We start from the raw sequence: 20,922 nt of genomic DNA, 5'->3' as shown, positions 1-20,922 counted from the left end.
CTTATCACAAGCACACTGAGGGAAAGCCTAAAAAGTAAGCACAGACAAATTATCTATTTTTCTTTCACTCTGAGTAAACAAATTATTTATCACAGAGACTTTAGCAGAATTCAATATTACATGAACAAAGTAGTCAACTGTCCATTATGACCAAAATTTTGAAAAGCAGAGACATAGGTGCCCACTTTGTGACATTTTACAGTGATCTCTGATTGCCAAAAGAGCAGAGCAACAATCTCTCAATCAGCCTAAGCTTGGCACCTTAAATGGATAATGATTTTGAAAAAGCAAAGGGAAAGTCATTGACAATTCCACCTCTACAGAGTGAAATTGCCTTGGACCTTCATGAACCTCTCCTGAGGCTGATCAAATAGTTTCAGGGCCAACAACATGTAAAATGGTGTGACACTCCCATCTGCAGAATTGTAAGGGCAATACAGCAAAGCAGATACATTGCACTCAAGAATCACCAAGACTCCTGTATGTCTTTCAACATCAAATAAAACCAAAGTGGCTTCTCCCACATAACTGATAGGTGGTACTGTATCCAAATGTCTAACAAAAATTGGCTGGCTTTAAAAGAGATTTTTTCTGGCTTCATTCCAAACCACTCTCAAACCTGCCTCCATAAGATGCAAGCCTCCAATGTAACAGACATGCAAGAAAAAAATATGCTCAGCGGTTGCATATATTAAATCCTGAGACATTTTCCACTATTGCAGGTGTTGATAGATTATCTGGTCCAAACTTACTTCAGCTCAGTTTTTTTATTCTTACCCAAAATACATAAATGAAGCAAAAAAGGACAGAATTTTTTTAAGTCCTCTTCCTGCCATCCCCTAAATTAATCTCTTACATTCTTCCAAAATGTGTAATTACATGGTAGAAGACATTATTTCCCTTTCTGAGCAAGTAGTGAACAAGTAAACTCCATTTTGTTCAATGGAAATGCTGCAGAGATGCACTTGACTCATTTTTTGCCACTTGACAGAAATACTCTATTTTTTCCTTTTATTTTCCCTTTTCCTTTCATTTTTTTTTTTTTTCCAAGGAGAAATTCTTGTGCCAGCCCTGGGATATGAAGTCAAAATTACAAGTGCACAAATTATCCATGTTACTGTACCATTGCTGGGTAAGGCAGCCTCTCTGGAAACAATAGCTGAGGCTTGAGGTATCCATAGGGAAAAGAGAACATCGTGCTTGATTTACTGCCCTTCTCATGGGATTTACTCTTGGCAAAGTGCCTGTGTGGTTTATGTCAGAAGGGATACATGATTTGCATGTGCATCCAGTGCTCTCTGTGAGGTAACTCTTTAGTGCTGATGGAACATAAAAGCACTGAGCATCCCATGAATTAAAAAAAACCCAACAAAACAACAAAACAAAACCTAGCTAAAAAAACCTCTTGAGAACCATCCTCCATCAGGAAAAGCCAAAGGCCTGAGGCTCTGGTAGGAGAGGGAGAAAGATGAATACCCACATTCCTCTCCACCAAATCCAAAAGCAATGATGAGAATAAATTACTGTTAGATTCCATAATTAGATAATGGCAGAACAGTGTCAGTGCATGAAAATCTGCAACAAGAACATGAAAGAAGCACATTTCTGGATCCTTTTTGCCCTTTTTATGCTCCGAACACTTTAGAAACAGACACTACTTTTTCCAGGTGTGTATTAGTACAAGCAATGTAGATAAATATAGATGGACAAATAACACTTTGACCAGCATACTCAGATGGAATCAGATCAGTATCCATCAGAAATAGTCCATGATCCTGTACATTTAAAGACAAACCAAACAAACAAAAAAAAAACCCTCAAAACCAAAACAACTCCCTCCAAGAAAAGAAAAGCACCTCCCAAGGTTTTTACAAGAACAAAGGTTGCAAGGTGAAATCCATGGTTTTGCTCTATCACTTGACACAGAGGTTCCCACTGCTGTTCACATGGCTGGAGACTGTTCACTAACAGAACTGCAAATACCATCTCTCTGGACTCAGCAATCTGTAATGGATGAACGAAATTCCTTCCTCCCTTCTAACAGGTGTGGTCCAGTCAGCCCAAAGAGTCTGCATAGGAGAACCTGGTTAGCTGCTATTTACCATGAGAGATAGTAAGCAGTTCATTGTTTCTTCTGGTGGCCACTCAGGATTACATCAGCTGTAACAACTACCTCTGCTTCATCTCTATTTTAGAGGAGCCGGGGGACTGAGAGCACTAGGCATCTTGCTGCTGTTTGTGGAAAAAAATTGTCTCAGAACTTGCAGAATAACCAGGAATGGGGAGAAACACTCTGTATTCTTGGGACTCTGTCATCTTGCACGTTCTTGATTTGCCTGTCTGTGCAGGGAGGAAAAGGCTGGTTATAAAGAGAAATACAGAATTAGCAGCCTTCCTTGTTGGTATGGCAAAAGAAAATGAAAAACTCACGCCAATACAATGAATTTCTGAGTAACAATGAAGCTTTGGGAAGACAATAACAATTTCTCCCTCCAAAGCATGAAAATCACAGAGATCAATACAGCTTAAGGGAAATACTTGCCAAGCTCTAAATATTTTTGCATAGCAGCCTTCATACAAACTGCATCCAAAGTAAGCAAGCAAAGCAAAGACACATAGAAACAAGGAAAAGCAACCCCAGCCAGCCTGAGTTGAGTTTGAAAAGGAAGGGGATGGTTTCAGGTACAATTCCAGAGGAAATGGAGGACGCTTTCACAACTACCCTGGAAGTTGCAAATCATGGGCCGGCCGTGGTCCAGCTGGTCACCTGCTGTATGTACAGTTCCTATGAAGTTGAAGGTGAGCTAGGAGAGTCAAGTTTCCAGAGATATGCTACTACAAAACCATAAGCAATTTTAAAAGCATCCAGAAGTGAGCATTTAGTTCCAGGAAAAACAAAGCAAAACAAAAAACCACACATCTTTATTTAAAATACCTTTTTGATACCTTTCTGTGCATTTCTATAATATCTAACATTGTGGGTCCCTGATGTGATTGGATTTTGTCCATGACACTCTAAGAGCAATAACAGGCTTGCTGAAATTAGTAAACTCATCATGAATTGAAAGAGCTTTGCCTCAAGGCTGTGAACAATACCTGGAGCCTGTTTTTCTTCAAGATCTAACCTTTGTTTTCTGTACAAATACCACCATCCTTCTATTCATACCTCTTACACAAGAGACAGGTCAGACAGACAGACACTGGTGAAGGAAAGGAGGAGCAAAGCAGTATTTGCTCAACAGCAAATCAGAATTCCTTGCTGAGGACAATACCTGCAGCACCATTCCAAGGACTGGTGAAATCTAAACTATCAACAAACAAAGCTAATCTCAGAGAAGAGAGAAAAGAGAGAAAACTAGAAGGGTTTTCACTGGGTTCTAACTGTTATCCAAACATTTACTGTGAGTACTCTCAAGAAATTCTGCATCTTTAGCAAACATAATGTGCATAGTTATTTGCAAATGAATTCTGACTGTTCCTTCCTGCCATGCAATTCTTCATAATTTATTCTCATCTCCCTTTTCCTCTTCCTCTACAACTCGAATTACATTTTGGAAATGCCTCCCTTGTTTGAGAAACAGGATTTAATATCATCCTAATCAGCTCCAATTTTTTGGGGAGGCAGAAGGAGGAATTGAAATTAATATTGTTTCAGTTGCTTTCATATGTTAGAAGGGTGTGACAAATCTAGGATACATATTCAGAACATTTTTATTTTCACCACTCAAGAATTTTATGGACGAAAGGAAGGCTTTCTCCCTGAACAGGGAGAGTCTCCTCCCTGTACACAAATACTTTTTGTTTCCAGGCACCTTTTCTAGCCTTCTATGTCTCTTGCCTTCTTTCTAAACAGCAAAATCCAGTAATTACTAGAGATAATAACCACTTACAGCTAAACTCCATTTTGCTCTCAACTCTCTCCCAGCTTTTTGTGCTGGACACAGCCCAAGGTGCGCAGAGGCTGTGACTATAACACTGAGTGACAGAGGTTCCTGTACCTGAAGATAATGACATCATTTGTATTTTATGGTAGGGGGCAAAAAAAACAAAACAGGACTTATGTAAACCTCTACAGATATTGATTAGCTGATTTCAAAAATAAAGAAATGTGATGATGTTGATATGCAGCAGTGAAGAAAATCTGCCTTTAATCATAGGCAGGTATCTGAGCCTTTATAGTCAGCATTTCTTCACTGTGCCCCTGTATTAGAGTCATAGAAGAGATCCCTATAATCATCAAGAAATTCAAACCTACACATTTTATAAATAAAAATCTGCAGACCCTGAGTGAATACAAGGATGTAATTCAGCCTAGGATTTCTGCAGCTGTTAATAAATCACTCAAGCTGCACTCTGGCAGCTTATGACATCAGCAGATCCCCTCAAGTGAATTACTGCCATTCATTTACACAGAGGAGGCCATCTATCATCTATTATTGACCATCTGCTACTAAGAATACACACATTTTTGATAAATTAATAAGCCTTTGGCGGGAAACATATTTTATTTTCTTCCTAAGCATAGTCACTTATGATATCCAGCTTTGGGTTTGTGACTGTCAGTCAAAACCAACTTGTGATATCATCCAGAGGTGGTCACACCTTGATGGCTTGGGTCCACTTGCCAGCACCTCAGGCAAGGCACAGTGGCTGGTGCTTAATATCCTGCTCCTGCACAGAGGGAAGGGACCGATCCTCTCACAGGTACCACAGGAAGGTGCTTACTCACCCAGCACACAAAGGAAACAAATTCTCAGAGTGACCATACCAACAGAGGAGTGTTGCTGTTTGCAATGTGAAACCTGTTACCTCTTTGCACATCATTTCTTCCCAGTAGTGAAAGTGACAGCTACAGAGCAACTCCTTGCCCTGCACAGAATATAAACCACCAGCATAAATGAAAGATCAGGGTCATTAGACCTGATGATTTCCTCTGTATCCTTCCATGTAAGACTCTCTGCTTCCTCATACTTCACCTCCACTCACTGATACTGCTGGGCTCCTAAGACTGTCAGATCTGATGGTAAGGATTTGGGCACAGTATTTCCAGTTTAGAATTCCAACACAAGTTTTATGTAAGACATAGCACAAGTCATGATGTGCTTTAAAACTTCTGTGGCATGAGGGTGCCTTAGAGCCTGGCAGGCATGCTAAAGAGCCAGAACATGCACGACAACTCGGCTTTGCCACTGGCACAGGAACACTCCCAGATGTCTGTGCCACAGCTGCTGATGCTGGGGCTCTGTAAAAGCACCGCAGAATAAAAGTCAGAAATAAAACCCCAACACCTGCATGGTAGAGTAGAACTGTCAAGCAGGTGATGGACTTTTCAATTGTAGTTGTATGTTTGCAGCTCTCCACATGACCCACTGCCACAACCTGTAAATCAGATTTGCAAATAAAGTCAGAGTGGGCACAGAACACCATTTGCTCAGCTAGAGCTGTATCTTTTTCAGCTTAAGCTGGATTTGGCTTCATTTCAATAGAAAGGTTTTGTTGCAGGGGTGGTTTGGAAGAGGGAGGCTCAGGGTTGGATTCTGACCCTGTAGCCATGGGCAGAGGTCTGGGCTCACACAAAGCTCCAGAAATCACAGTGCAGCAGCTTCTACACACAGCTCAAGTCACCTTTTGCTTCTTACAAGATACAGCTTGTACAAAACCACTCAGTACATTAATATTTTATTAACTACAAATTTTTAGTAAAAACTGGATGACCAAAAATGTTTACAATATTAGAGCTGTGTTGTCATAGCATATATGGGATGCTGAAAATGTAAAAAGTGGGAACATCTACAAAATCTGCATAAAGCAATTTTTTTTTAGAACTGTAACAATTTAGGAAGACTACTTTGGGAATTTAAAACTACTGATTCTTGCCAATGCACACTGAAACTTATCTATGGCTTGGTGCATGCTGAAAATCTTTTGGTCTAATAGTACCAGAAAAAAAAAATCTCCAGAAGTCACAAAAGCAACATAGACACATTGAGTATCCTATGACTGACTGAAATTTTTACATCTCTAACAACTCATTTCATAATTCCCATCCTTTGATAACTAAGTAGAAAACAACAAAGGTTTATTACCTGAGATTTTTCATGTTCTGGTGAGGGTCTAGGCTGATGTGGTAACATTAACTTCAAAAGTAAAGCCAATATTGAAATTAACCTAAATAGTTTCTAAATTGAAGTCTGAACACACTATACAAAATATAATAAATTACTCCAATTACATTTAGTGGGAGACAGTTGCCATTTTTGGTTTCCAAAACAAAAACGACCCAAACCAAATCAAACAAATAAACAAAAAAAACCCCAAAACAAAAGGCATATTTAGCATAGTAAACTTATTCTTGAAGCATCCTATCATGATTTGACCATGGTTTGATCACCCAACTTCCTTATTTTTGAAGACAGTATTTTGTTCTATTGAATCAAAGGCCTAAAATGCAAGACCACTAAAATGTGGAAGAAATAACAAACCCAGCTGTAATTGAAGTGGAAATAGTGATTATTTTTTCATTTAATTTTTGCAGTTGTTACCAGAAGAACAGAAGAAATAAGTCTCAGATAAATTAATTCTGGAAAAAAAAAATAATAAAATTGGCCTTTCAGATGCAGCCAGGGCTTTGTCAGCAGATCACCTGCCGGAGTCTAGGGAAAGGATGTAAACAGGAGCTTTTCTGTGTCCTGTTTTCAACCACGCTAAGGATTCACCAGCCATTGCCAAGGCTATGGAAAATTCTTGTTGCCGTAAAGACTGAAGTCAGCATCTTCCAATCTAGCAACATCCAACCTTCCAAGAGGACTGGATTAGCTGTTCCCATAAACCTACAGAGCAACCTGGTGCACTAGAAAGCAATATACACATATTATTAGTAATATCACAATGCTACTGCTCACAATGCTGCTGACAGTCCATTCTGGTTTGAATTAAATCTTTTAGACATTTATAATTTACCTGTATGTTAACCTGGTTTAGCAACTGGGTAGGCAAAATTTCAGCTTCAGAGGCAATTTCTTGTTATCAAATTAGAGTAAAATCAATTTGTCTAGCAATTTGGCTTGTTGAGACACATGGCATTTCCAAATATCATCTCGCTGGTGTTATTAAAGCAAAATTAAACAAAGTCACATGCAAAATTACGTTCAATTGAAAATCTTTAGCATCCTACTATGCATAAAGCTGAAGATTTGGTATTCTGGGTGAGTAGCTGCTGACAGGATAGATGTTACACGGCAAAGATTTCCCTTAGAAAAAGGGGTTTCTGGATGCCTTCGACTGAGTGCAAACAATCCAAAAGCTCTAGGAAACTTATAAAGTTCCTATTTGAGAATAGTTTGTTCTGCCACAAGCGTATTGTACAATACAGAATGTGCAACGTGAAACATCACGCACATCTCAGAATTCCTGAACTTCCAGGAGGAAAACGTTGGCCTCCGAGCTTTCCAAGCCCGGCGAATGTAGTACCGCTCAATAGCTACTGCACAGACGAGCTTTTTTTTTCCCCACAAGCGCCCGTCCCTGCCCCTGGGGGCTATCGCAGCCGTCCCGCCCCGCTATCGCGACAGGGCGCGACACTGACGCCGCCGCCTTTGTTCGGGCGCGGGGGGGCGCGGCCGCGCCCCGCCACTGGGGGGCGCTCCCGGAGCCACCGCTCCGTGAGGGCCGCGGCCACCGCCCGCTGCCAGCCCCGCCGCCGCTGCCTTCGGCGCTGCCCCGAGGCGGGGAGGGGAAGGGAGGGGAGGGGAAGGGAAGGGAAGGGAGGGAGGGAGGTACCGTCCCAGCCCCTCCAGCCCGCGGGGGCCATTTTTAAATGGCTCTGTCAGACAGCGGGGGGGAGCAGGTGCCGGAAGAGCTCGGTTTGCGGTCCCACTCCCCTCTCAGGCGGGGCAGGGCGAGCTGTCGCCGCACAAACCGCCGAGACCGGCACAGCAGGGGAACCGCGAGGCAGCACAAGGAGACGCATCCCGGCTGCATGCCGGTGCGCGCCCCGCGGCGGGGAGTCCCCCGCGTTTAAAGGGCAGCACCGCGCGGAGGGATCCCGGAGCGGGACTTCTTCCCCGCACACACGGCCGTGCGGGGCGGCCCGGGCCTCGTTCCCCTCCCTCGGCGGGATCCCTCCGCCGCGCCGGGCGGTCATGGGCCCCGCGGCCGCCGCCGGCCGCCCTCCGCGGCCGGACGGGCTACCCCGGCTGCCCCCGCGCCGCCCGCGGTGAAGCGGCGGCGGCAGGAGGCGGCGGCGGGGAGCGGCGCGGCTGGGGGCGGGCTGTGTTTCCTTGCCAGCGGTGTATCCTTCCGCGGCGGCGGGAGTGCGCGGCGGCGGGTGTCCGCGGTGTCCCTCCGCCGCCGGGAGCGCAGGGGCACTCGGCGTCTCCCCGGACGGGGCGAGGAGGTCGCGGGCTCCGCCGGGAGGAACAAGAAGAAACTTCGGGGCGCAGCGGCCAGCGCGGCGCTCGCCTGGCTCGGCGGGGCGGCGGAACGAGGGCTCCCCGCAGGGAAGGAGGAGAAGGAGGAGGAAGCGGCGGCCGGTCCGCGCCGCCACCCCGCGGGGTCTCTGCGGGGGAGCCCGGGGGACTCTTTCTCGCGGGGCGCGGCGGAGGGATCTCCAGGCGGCTCTCCCCGCCGTCTCCCCCCTGCGCCGCTCGCCCCTCGGCGCCGCCATCTTGGATTTTAATCCGCCATTTTTTTTCCTCCCCCACTCGGAATTATTTTTTATCACTATCGCCGCTTTTTTTTTTTCTCGCCCCTTCCTTAGTTTTCCTCCCCAGTCCGCCCCTACCTGGCTCGGTCTTCACTTTCCCCTCTTCAGCTTCCTCCCTTCCCCCTTCCCCCCCCTCCCGCACCCTTGCCTTTGATGATTCATTTTCCCCCCGTGGCAGCGGGGGCAGCGCCGGCGGCGGGGGACCCCCAGCGTGGGGCGGTGAGTTTGTGTCTCTGCGGAGGGTCTGTGTGTGCTCTGTGGGGCGGGGGAGGTGCCGGGGCCGTGAGGGGGATGCGCCCCTGAGCACGGAGGGGGGGCCGTGAGGAACCGCGGCAGGGGTCCGGCAGCGTGCGGGGCCGCCGCGGGCAGGCCGGGGGCGGCTGTCGGGGCGCTGACAGCGGCGGGCGCAGCGGGGACCCACGGCCGGAGGGGCGGCCGCGGGCGGGGCCGGGCCCCGGGGCCGGGGGCGGTGGGGGCCGCGCGGGGCCGGGGCGTGCGGCGGCGCCGGCGCGCGGAGAACGCCAGGGGGCAGCAACGGGCGCGGGGGCGGCGCCGCACGGGCCGGAGCCGGCCCCGCTCCCCTTCCGCCGGCCCGGCCCTGCGCTCTGGGCCGGGAGTTTCGGCCAGTTGCAGCAGTAGTTCCACGTCTGGGTGGATGGTTTTAGTGTCCCTCTCGATCTTGCCTCGGTTTGATGGCATGGCCGGACTAGTTGCCTTGGGGGGGGTTTTGGTATGTTTTTATTTTTTTTTTGTTGGATTTTTTTTGTTTTTTGGTTTTTTGTGATTTTTCATCGGAGGATACGTGCCATTAGGGAAGGGTTAAAAGGCACGTCTTTATGCAACATCTGTATCTGAAACTTTAAAGTGAAGTTATCTTTAAGACGTTACTCTCGGAAACGCGAAAACCGGTGAGTGAGAGGGAGAGTGCGTGGTGTTTTGTCAGGGTGTGTCACAGGCAGTGGGAGAACCTGAAGTGTAGAACTTTGTGGAGTTTTCTGGTGCCTTAAATTCAGTGCAGGGCAACATGTCTCAGGACAAGACGGCAGTCATAACTTGTGCCAGTGCAGGTTTAGGTTGGACATCAAGAATTGCTTCACAGAAGGGGTGATTAGAAGTTGGAATGGGCTGCTCAGGGAGGTGGTGGAGTCACCGTCCCTGGAGGTGTTTAAGGAAAGACTGGACGTGGCAGTTAATGCCATGGTCTACTTGAAAGGGTGGTGTTCAGTCACAGATTGGACTCGATGATCTCAGAGGTCTTTCCCAACCTAATTGATTCTGTGATATGAGATGGCAGTCTGATCAATGTTTAATAGTGTAACTATAAATACATACTGGCAGGTTTTTATCAATGAGGATAAAATGTGTATTGTAGGATAAGTTCTCATGGAGCCATGCCTTGTTTCCATAATCTGACCACTATAACTATGGATGCAGCTGCTTCAATTTTCACCAATACTGAACTTCTCAGTTCTTTGCTTTTTTCCTTGCGAGTTAAAATGTGGGAGGAAATCAAGGCTTACTTGATTGAAAAGTTGGGTGTTATTGTTTCTTTATCAGGCTTCTTTTCTTATTAGGGCCATATAGACACATGCATCTCTGCTCTATACTCACTGGAACTCACAGACTGGAAATTCAGACTAATGTAAAGCAATTGCTTAATGTATTGCGTATAAAGTTAAGGAGTCGGATGATGTATCCTTGTATACTCAGTAACAGGACTGATTTGGGCTACTGAACGCTTTTCTTGCTCTGTTAGCACTATCCTATTCTAGGACTACATTTCCCAGTGTGCTCTTCACTGCAAACAGCACATGCTTTAAGGCAACAGACAGTTGCCCAAGTCAGCATGGTAAGTGTAAGGTGTGATATTCCTGTGCCAAACCAGTGCTGTGGTTTGAAGATGCAAAGAAGTCCCAGCTTAAGTACTCCTGACCATTTCCCTGACCGAGTGTGTTCTCCCTGCCCCATAACATCCACTCATGGTTCAAGCCAGCCAGGTTCAGATTTGTCTGGTAACTCTCCTGATTCAGTGACCAAATCATTCAGGTCACTTGGCTCTGCATTTGTTTTGCTGGCGCAGGGGGAAGATGGTGTGGAAGTGGGCACAAGCAGATGGGGAGGCAGTAGCACTACTTTTGGAATTACACTTGTTTGGGGTCTTCATTGAACTGTTTGATCCAGCCATGGTGGGGCTGCCCTGAAGTGAACCTGAATATGTGTAAGTCACATAGCTGCACACACAGGGTTAATTTGGGTTATGGAGAGGTCCACGGAGCGCTGGAATTGGTGGACATGTTTGTGTGAATTGGCAAGTGGGAGGAAGGAGGTTCTCCCTCTCCTGGAAGCAGCAAGCTTTTATATTGTCTCTGACTGCTGAACGCTGGAGTTGTTGCAGTGGCTTGGGGTAGTCACACAGGCTTTGGGGTGATATGCTCAGCCTCACCCTGAGAGAGCACCCAGTGGAGAACATAGCGGGGCAGGAACTGCTGAAGTGTAATTTGCTCTCTGACTTTGTGCTGGTACTGGATTGCTTCTGTGTCTGTACTGTGCTTGGATTACTATCCAAATTGACACACAAAAATCACATGACGGCACAAGAGAAAAGGGGAATGTACAGGCTGAGCTGTTGGTGAGAGATTGGAGCCTGGGTTTGGGTCAGTGTTGGATCCAGGTGTGCTCTCTCAAACCTACATCCTGGGCCTGCAGTTCTGCAACAGTCTGGACTGACCCGAGTCAGCTTTGACACAGTCTTACAGCCTCCCCATGCCACTGTTAATCTGTGTCCAGTTCTGCACTGAGCTTATTCTCAGCACCAAGTAGCTGAAAAGAAACACTCAAAAACATTTTCGGGGGGTCCCATTTAGTGAACCAGTTTATCCTAAATGTGGTAACCAAAATAAGACTTGAGACTGTTTTAAATAGCTTCTTAAAGCTGTGCAAGTTTTCCTTCAACTTTGATTTTGATCAGTCATTTTTATTCTGGTGTTCCCATAGAGAAACTAGTTGCACAGTTTTGCTCTGCTTTCCAAATTCTAAGTTCTGTTACTTTTTGTAGGGCTATCTATAATGAAACCTATGTCTTTTCTCTTGATGCCTCTGATTTGTGCAGAAGAGCTGAGGCTGGGTTTATTGTTTTGGGGGTTTTTTTGTGTCTTATATTTGCTTTAAGTCGCTGTCTTGTTGAAGATAAACCTTCTTGCAGCTATTGTTAATTTAAAGAAAAAAAACCAGAAAAAAAACCAAAAAGGCAAGCCAAAATGTAAGTGTTTGAGTTCTTTAAAATAATAATAATAAAAAAATCCATAAACTGTATTTTAAAGGAGGTCCATTGCCTGTCTGTGCTAATTGTGTTTGTGCTTCAGTTGTTGAATGATGCTTCTGAATGTGACTGACATGCAAATAATGCTCAGAAAGTGTTAATAGGTTTAATAAATTTAGAATCAAGCAAATGAAACTTGAGTTTTCATTTTTGAGAGTACTGTTGCAATGAAATGCCAGATGCCTCAGTGAGAGGTAGCAAATGCAATTGAGCTATGTTTTAGCATTTGAGGAAATGTGCCTGTCAAACTAATAGAATAGTGTAATAGAATTGCTAAAAGCAGTGTCATTTAAAGAGTAGTGCTGTTATTAATAAAGGGTTAAAACAGCAGTGTGATCATTTATATTTAAATATAAAAGGTCCCTTGGAAGCTCTAATTGTGCTGGTAAAATTACTTCACAGTTACAGGTAAACCTGAAGTCCTAAGTGGTCCAGGTGTGGTGTTAGATCTTGATGGCAGAGCTCTGTAACAAGAGTTTTGAGGCATCTGGTGGTGTAAGTATATTTGAGTGTTTCCTTGAATGGGAAGATAGTGTTCATCTCTGCCTTTTCTCTCTCGGTTCCTAAAGGACTTGTCAGTATGAATCTGATGTAGAAAGCGGTGAGGACAAACCACATTGGAAAAGATATTAAATACCACGTGGTGGTGGTTATTGGTTCATCTCTTGCTCCCTTTCAGGTTTTCTGTTGGCATTAGTAGCTGTGATATTCATGGAGAAAGGAATCCTGGCTGTTGTTTCTGGCTTTTTATGTCATGTCTGGAAAGCAGTTTTTTGGTACTGGGAGAAGGACTGAAAGAATCCCAGAATGGGTCAGGTTGGAAGGGACCTCAGTGGGTCCTCTGGCCCAACCTCCCTGCTCAAGCAGGGCCATCCCAGAGCACACAGAGCAGGAATGTGTCCAGATAGATCCTGAATATCTCCAGTGAGGGAGACTCCTCATCCTCTCTGGGCAGTCTGTTCCACTGCTCGTTCACCCACACAGTAAAGTGATGCTTCCTCGTATTCAGGTGGAACTTCTGTGCATCTGTTTCTGCCCATTGCCTCTTGTCCTACTGACTAGAGGCTGAAGAAGCACACTTGCTGTCTTCAAGTTTGTAGTTTGGCTGATACTAGAAAATAGAGGCAGCAGTAGATGGAAGCAAAGGTTTTCTTGCTCATTAGGCTGATGAGCCCCGAATAAATAATGGTTTTTCACCAGAATTCTGCTGTACATCACGAAATTACCTGATTTTACTTGAGGAGGACTTATGTTGCTGTCTATAGGAGGCTTGTAGGAGACTTAAATTGCCGTTTTGGAGCAGAACAAAGTATTTTTCCTAATGTTTAGTATAGTTTGAGTATCATTCTGTGCCACGTTGCTTCTTACCTTTGCAGTGGTACTTTCCTTGTTGTTGCTGTTACTGATGAAGCAGAAGTGTGTTAGCACAGACAGTACTCAACCTGCCCAAACAGCCCTTGCGAAAGATGGGTTCTTCCTGTGACTACTGTACCTGGTGATTGTCAGAAAGTACCACAGTAAGCATTTCCCCCAGACTGCTGGATATGATACAGGATTCATCTACAGTCAGACTTCATGGTAATTTCATTCACGTGTACTACTCCTGAGCTGTAGCACAGCACAGCGTGGAGTTCAGTCCTGGTGTACAAAGACACCAAGACTGAATTTCGTGCAAGTCTTTAATGTAGTTTCTGTTTTAATGCTGTTCATTACCAAAGTTACAAAAACATGGCAGAATGGGGGTTAATTAGAGTATATAGACCTGTAAGATTAATAAGTTGAGAAATAAGAAAAGCGAAGTTTGAGAGTGGGTTTGTCATTAAGTGTTTATGTCAGTCAGTCAGTGGCAGATCTTCACAGAGTTGGTCTTCTGACAGAAGCTCAGGTGGGATGCTTAACAAGGAAGTTTAAGGGGATTGGTTGTTTTTGAAGTTTTGTTGGGGTTTTGTTTTTTTTTAGATGATTGTTATCATAAACTTACATGTATATGTTATCAAGCAAGTTCTGTGAATTAAAAAAAGCCTCTCCAAGAGTGTTTTGGAGGTATTTTGTAAAAAGGGCTGGGTCTACTTGTAGTTGAATAAATAGAATTAATCTTGAGATTAAACAAAATCCCTTCTGTTACTGGCAGCAAGAAAATTCTTTGTCCACTGAAACAATCTCAGTTTTTCTTGATACTGATGCAGTAACTGAGCCAGCTTATGCTCAGTGTGATTCTGTTACACTTTGTTGATAGTTTTTACTGCCCTCTGTAACAATTTGTAAAAGGTTCTAAAATCCGTCAGTTTCTGTGTGATACGTTCTAGAAAGATGTTTGGGCCAGTGCATCAGTACTGAGCAAGCACAGTACTTGTCTGTACTGTGTTTCCCCAATTGCCTCAATCTTCTGCATCTTTGTAAATAATTTAATTACAAATTATCTGGCATTTCTTTAAGGTAGCTGGATCACATAGGTGTCTAAGAGAAGTCCAGTCATTTGCTACTCTTACCTGATAAAAAGCAGTATTTCTACAATAGACAGTATTTTAAACATCTGTTAGCTTGTTATGACTTTCTTTCACCAGACTGAAGTGTGTGTTACAATGGCCTGTTACCAGCTGTGAGCAGAGTGTTGATTTTTTTTTTATAATTACAGTAAAGTGAAAAGGCACAATTTATTTCTTTGTGAGGAAGCAGTAGGGAGGAGGGTGAATTAAAATCAAGAGAATGAATAACTAATGCATAAATGCAATTGTAAAATAGTTGTGTAAATCAGATCTTTTCCTGCAAGTTATACAGAGTGAGACACAACTGTGTACAAAAACATTATTAGCTTTCTTATAATTATTTATGCAAAAGACATTAAGACTACAGACAAAAACTATAATGTGCTTTTCTAGACATTTATATACTGTAAAATTTCAACTCTACTTGTGACCCCACTTAGTATTGGTATGTTGAACCACATGTATTGTGACTGGTTTGTTTTTTAATATGAAACCATAAGAATAGTAGCCTGGGTCCTCTAGGTCATCACTGAGGGTTTCTTGAACTCTGATTCTTGAATAAAGATTTAACATCTTTCCCCTAGCCCCATTTCAAAAATGCCCATTTTCTGGTTGGGTTTTTTCCTTTGTTTTTCTAAACTCTGCTCATCTTTAGTTCTTGGAGGATGCTTGTAAAATGGTCTTTGCTGTAGAGTTCCCAATAGGTTATGGATTTTATGTATTAGGAGATGGAATCTTAATTGGATATGTATTTGAAAATACTGTGGGTCTGGAGTCACATAGCTCTGGGCGTGTTTATCCATGTGTCCGTATGCTTGTACAGCTATGTCCATGGGTATAGTCCAGCTCTTAAAAATGTGCTGTCATTAGCAATTTACCAGCTTTAGAATTCCGTCCTTGCTGCCAGATGCCATTGTAAGTTGTAGGACAATACTTCACCTGTTCACAGTTCCATGTACCAGTGCTAATGAACAGCTTTTCTTTCTTCCAATACAGATGCAGATTGCCATTTCCCCCACTTTTTCTTTGGGGGTGGGGGTGTTTCAGTTTTCTTTTACTACTACTATTATTATTATTGTTGTTATTGTTGTTGTTGGGCTAGTATTATTATTATTTTTTGTTAAACTCTGTGTCTTGAAAACACTTTCCCAGTAAGTTCTAATCATGTATATGTTTTACTTCCAGTAGGAATTGGAACTGAATTTATTCGTCCACTTCTCCAAGCCTTTTGAAAAGTGACTAAATGCAACTGAGTCAGATTGTCTGTGGGTATGAAGTGGCTGGGAGAATCCAAGAACATGGTAGTGAATGGCCGGAGAAGTGGAAGCAGGTCATCTAATGACCACGCGCAGACCAAATTGCAGCATGCAGGAAAGGAGAATCCAAAGACGGGCAAAAATGGAGTTGAGAGAAGATCAAGCAGATGTACGTACATGTTTGTGCTGCTTAGTGCTATGATTCACTTCCTAGTTCTCAAGCCAGGCTTCTGTCTTACCTTACATTGTGAGGGAGGTCTGCAGTCAGCGTGGAGCTAACATCAGAAATATTAGTTGCATATGTATTTTCTGGATGTGTTAACTCCCTTCAGGAATATAGATCTCCTCAGATCAATTTAAAAGTCAAGTAAGAATAACTGGGTGTAAATGAATTTTGAACTGTTGTAATTATAAAATGCATGTTTGGCACTAAGTGAAGTCTAGTATGATTTGAAGTGAATAACTTAATTTGAAGTACTTGCCCAACTTTCAGTAAATGCACTTGTAGAAGGAAATCCCATTTTTTAAACAAGTCAGTTACATCAATAGCCATTCTGCAGTGGTTTTAAGAAATATGGAGTCTTATTTTTGCTATTGGTCTGGGATGAAGAATTAAAGGCAAATTAAAGTCCTTTATTCAGATATCCTTTAAAGTCCTTTATTCTGCCTTTCCAGGTATTGCATCATCTTCCTCAATCGTTCTGTATTTTTTGCCACCAGCTTGTGTGTCTGTCTGTTCTCAAATGTAGCTGGGCTCTGTAATGTCCCTTAAGTGATACCTAATTTGTGCTCTCTTATTTGCAGGTAGCGGTGCTTCAGGATTTGAGGGTCAAAGTCGTTATGTGCCTTCCTCTGGAATGTCTGCCAAGGAACTCTGTGAAAATGATGACCTAGCAACTAGTTTGGTTCTTGATCCCTATTTAGGTTTTCAGACACACAAAATGAATACTAGGTAACTTGTCTTTATTTTTCTAGAAAAGAATTCATCTTCTTAGTTGATGTAAATCAGCAAAACCATGGGGTTTTGTGCATGTTTTAAGAAAGTGAAAAAATGCAAATGTGTGAGTAGCTTCTGCCTTTAGAACAGTGTTGCATGTGAGTCTGGAACGCATTACTACAAATGCAGCCTCTCACAGTGCTCCATCATAGGTCTTTCCATTAGTCTCATGTATTTGTGCTGTAGAACAGGTTGGTAATAGGCACCATTATCTAGCTTATACAGTTAACTATTTGTAAGTTTGAAACCAGTAGTCATTTGAAATCTTTCAAAGGCAGAAGCCAGATTTTGGTAACTTTTCTGTTATTCCATCTGCCTGGATGCCTTTTTTTTCCTTCCTTACTCTTAAACATCAGAAGAAAGATGCAGCCTCTGAGCAGTTCAGTGTTGGTGGTACTTGATCTGAAGTTCTTGCAGACCCTTGCTGAAGGAATTGCTGAGACATGTCTGTATGGATAAGATAAATGAATGTGCAGCTGGAAACTTGCTTAACAGAGTTGCACCTACTTTTGCACTGTTACGCATGTGTCTGAATGCTTTGGTGAATTCTTTGTGGTCTCAGGGTTTAGCTGCTCGTGCTTCTCCCTCTGTTACAGATGTACCACTGATGATAACTGTATTCAATCAATCTCTCTTAAGCTGGTTTGTATACAAGATCTGTATTGATAGCTCAGTAGGGAAATTGTATATAAACTATAGGTTTCAAAGGACAGGAATTGTGTGCTTACTACTGTGCAATAATAAGAGCTGGAGTTTCCAGGCAGCACATCTTGGGAAACAGATTCTCAGCCTTTCAAATTGCTGCTGTGATTATTTTTAAAGAAGGACAGTTCACCTGTGCAGCACAGTCACATACACACACTATCAGTTAAGCAAATTGTATGTATGCAGTGAACTTACTGATTCAGAAATGACTGCTGGACGAATTGGTGTTGTCACATAAATAGTTGCTGATATAGCCTGACATGACAGCATCAGCTGTACATGAAATTGCTGCAGTGTGATTGTAATAACTGTAACGACTTACTCCAAGAGATTTTTATTTTTTTTCTGGAGGGTGCAACATCTACCTTTAAGGAGGATGTTGGAGTTTTTCCTCTTCCCTCCCTGCTATTGGTTACACTAGCACATTGTCCAGGTAGATATTCTTACAGTTCAAATTGAAGTGTCTTTGTATTTTCATCAGTTAATCAAGGTAAGAATATATGCTGAAAGAAATTTTCTGGTTTGTTGCATGAATGATAGTTTGCAGGTTATGTACAGGTTGTTAGTTCTTGTGCTTTTTGCTATGAAAGTGAATCCTGTTTAGTAGTTGGAGAAGCTACTTTCATAAATGTTGTTTTATATTGATAGGCTGTCAACTAAAATATTTATTTAATTACTGTTTTGAACCAAAAGGCTACACAAAGCCCATCATCATGTATTTCTTCCTTTCTCAGATTTGGAGAACAGTTACAGGCAGTCTTCAAGGACAGTAGTTAATAATCTTGGAGCACTATGGGAAGTACTTAGGTGAGGCTTAAAACTCCTACCAGATGCACACTTCCTGCCTCTATCATATTGTCCCATTGAGAAAGTTTCTGATTTTGTAATCATTAAAGTCCAGGCATCAGCATAGTTCTTATCTTTTTGGTGCAGTGATGATGCCTGCTTGTTACTGTGGCTGTGATGCTCAGATTACCTTTTTACATCTAGTAAACTGCAGTCTTTCTAAAGCTCCTGAGAGCTCTAGAGGTCATTACTGTTGTTTTAATGGCTTTGAGGGAAGGTGCGGGGAAAGCAGGTGGGAAAAAACCATACTGCTTCCAAAATGCCAGGTGACAGTACCCAAATATTATGATGTAGTAGAAATGAAGATTTGCAGCTTATGTTTGGGCATCTTCTGATTAAGTGCATGGAGTCGTATTAGTTACATATTTTGTGTATGGAGGTGTGCTTAAAATAAAACAGCCAGTTATGGTGGCAAGCAAAGATTACTTGTTCCCTTGTTCTAATATGCTTGATGATGCCCTGTGAAAGTGTCTGTGCCACCACTCTGCTGTGCTGTGCTGGAAACATGTAAGAGGTTTGTATTTTTGCAGCCCATTGTAAGTTGATGATCACTTACTAGAGTTCTGCTTCCCCTTACGTCTGGAAGCCAGGTCTGTATTTTTGTATGCATGAGTGTCTTCCCTGTAAGCACTTTTTCTACTTAATTCTTCCTGTTGAAGAGTTTGTAAATTTGATTATCTGGAGTATATTGATTAAAAAAAAAATCCTTATGGTAAAGTATCAAGATTGATATTGAAATGTCCTTGTTTCCCATCTTATTTATGTTGAGTTAATGATCTTATGGTAGGGTGGTGACAATAACATGACTGTTACTTTGCTTGCTGGGTTTTTGTGTTTTGATTTGGTGTTTTTTTCTGGGTGTATAAAAATAAAGTCCTGCAGTTTGTGAACACCCACCATCTTGGTAATAGGGCTGTTGGCTCTGTAAACTGTCAACTCAGGAATGTCTGAAAAAGCTGAAGACTGCTTCTTGAAAGCTTACAACTGAATCCCCTAATGTGTTTGTCCAGTGTTCCTCTGAAATGTTTTGTTGTCACTAGGGATTTGAAGAACAGTATAACATGTAGCTCTGGAAATGTCCTCAGTGGCTTTACCCAAAAGTATTTTTTTTCATCCTCTTGGATTTCCGAGAGAAAACAGGATGTTTTCAGAGCTTCCAACCCTCTTTTACAGGCCCAGTTGTTGTTCTTTCATCAAATTTGTAGCTCTTACCTCAACAGAATAGCAGCTTAGCAGTTAATAAAAGAAACACCATGTCTTAGAAAGCATGTTCTTCTCAAGTATCACTGTTCTAAGAGGTTTTCTTGCTTCTTGTACAAATCCTGTTATATCAGCCTTTGTTGGTTTGTTAGACAGTTTGTCTACCAAAACAAAACTCATTTTGCGAGCTACACTTCTGGGTTGAAGGTTGACAAACACTAGAGATTAAAACTGACACTTGTAAAATGCCAAGTGAATTCTTGCCTGTCTTACCATCTCTTATTTTTGGGTGCATTTCCCTAGGCTGAGCACTGAATCTTGAAGTTACATGCCTTAGTGGCTAATCTGGTCTTTATACTACCTCAAAAAGGTGTTACTGTTTAAACCTTGAGCCAGACTCCTGATCATATTGCTGCTGTTACCAGTCAGTGTTGTTTCCTGGTTTCCTAAAGCACCAGCATCATGCTAGGGAGTACTGACAGCACTTCCAACATGTCTTTAAATATGCAAGTGGTTTAGGAAGTCAGCTATGTTGCAGTCTGCTGCTTTTAGTGAAGTTAAAAACAGGTGCGTGATGTGGGTGGTTTTGTCTGATTACGTGGGACTAACAGACCAAGCTTTAAGAATTTCCATGTTTTCCATTGGAATCAATTAAGTGGGTGAGGATGATGTACAGGATCTGCTTGTCTGGACACTGCCTCAACAGCAGTCACTGACTTTGGGTGACTGAACTTGACAGGGTGCATCACTCTTCATCCCTTAGTCACCACTAGGCAGTAGAGACAAAAAGCACAAAGCAGTTCTGTATCATTGCATTTATGAGCCTGTGCTGAATCTCCTCTGCTCTCTTTAGCTCATTTCAATATAATAATTAGAAGGTTCAGTATTCGTCTTGAGTGAAGTCTGGAGGCTAAGGGAGTGATTTGGGTTCTGCTAAATAAGGTTATGTGGCCATACAGTTCAGCTTCAGTGTTGAGGTGCTATGGAGATACTGAATTAGAGGTACACAGCTCTTATGTAGTGATAATCTGTTTCAAAGTGAAGCTTTTACATTCTTCAGACCTCAGTGTCTGTGTACTTTACAAAATGGTTTTGTTTGACTTCTGCATAAAATCTGATTTTTCAATTTTTTCTAGATTATTTTTACTGGTAGCTTAATTCAGTAAAGTCCTTTACCTTGCTCCTGGTTGTTTTCCTTCACTGTGTATAAATCACACAGTGATTACATTGGAACCAACTGTTTTGCTGTTCTCAAATGTCTTGGATTAAAAAATAAAAAACCAACCAAAAAAACACCCTAAACAACCATGCCCTGCCCCTCAAACCAACACCCACCACCTTACTTTTACAGTTTTCTTATTTGTACTTTTAGCTTCAACGAAAAGTGTTACATCTTCCAAACATGGAGT

General features: G+C 42.8%; 1 protein-coding gene across 6 annotated transcripts in view; it reads left to right on the top strand.

Annotated features, from left to right (window-relative positions):
• Positions 1-8,328: 8,328 nt before the first annotated feature.
• The window catches only part of KMT5B (lysine methyltransferase 5B), a 28,093-nt gene continuing 15,499 nt past the window's right edge, over positions 8,329-20,922 (top strand). Inside the window, exons 1-3 of one of the 6 annotated variants that reach the window (XM_005522378.3) lie at positions 8,329-8,923; positions 15,698-15,934; positions 16,570-16,717. In XM_005522378.3, coding sequence (XP_005522435.1) covers positions 15,781-15,934; positions 16,570-16,717 — 302 coding nt within the window. In that variant the 5' untranslated portion in view covers positions 8,329-8,923; positions 15,698-15,780. Of the gene's footprint in view, positions 8,924-9,378; positions 9,613-13,230; positions 13,602-15,694; positions 15,935-16,569; positions 16,718-20,922 lie in introns of those variants that run through there. The other 5 variants (XM_088057953.1, XM_005522379.3, XM_088057955.1 and 2 more) reach the window with 5 other exon arrangements.

Source organism: Pseudopodoces humilis, chromosome 7 (assembly GCF_049639895.1).
Source record: "Pseudopodoces humilis isolate 2021_Gansu_Grassland_sample_001 chromosome 7, ASM4963989v1, whole genome shotgun sequence".
NCBI classification, from domain to species: Eukaryota; Metazoa; Chordata; class Aves; order Passeriformes; family Paridae; genus Pseudopodoces; species Pseudopodoces humilis.
The sequence above is the reverse complement of the archived record's forward strand: the minus strand, read 5'-3'. Positions and strand labels throughout refer to the sequence as shown.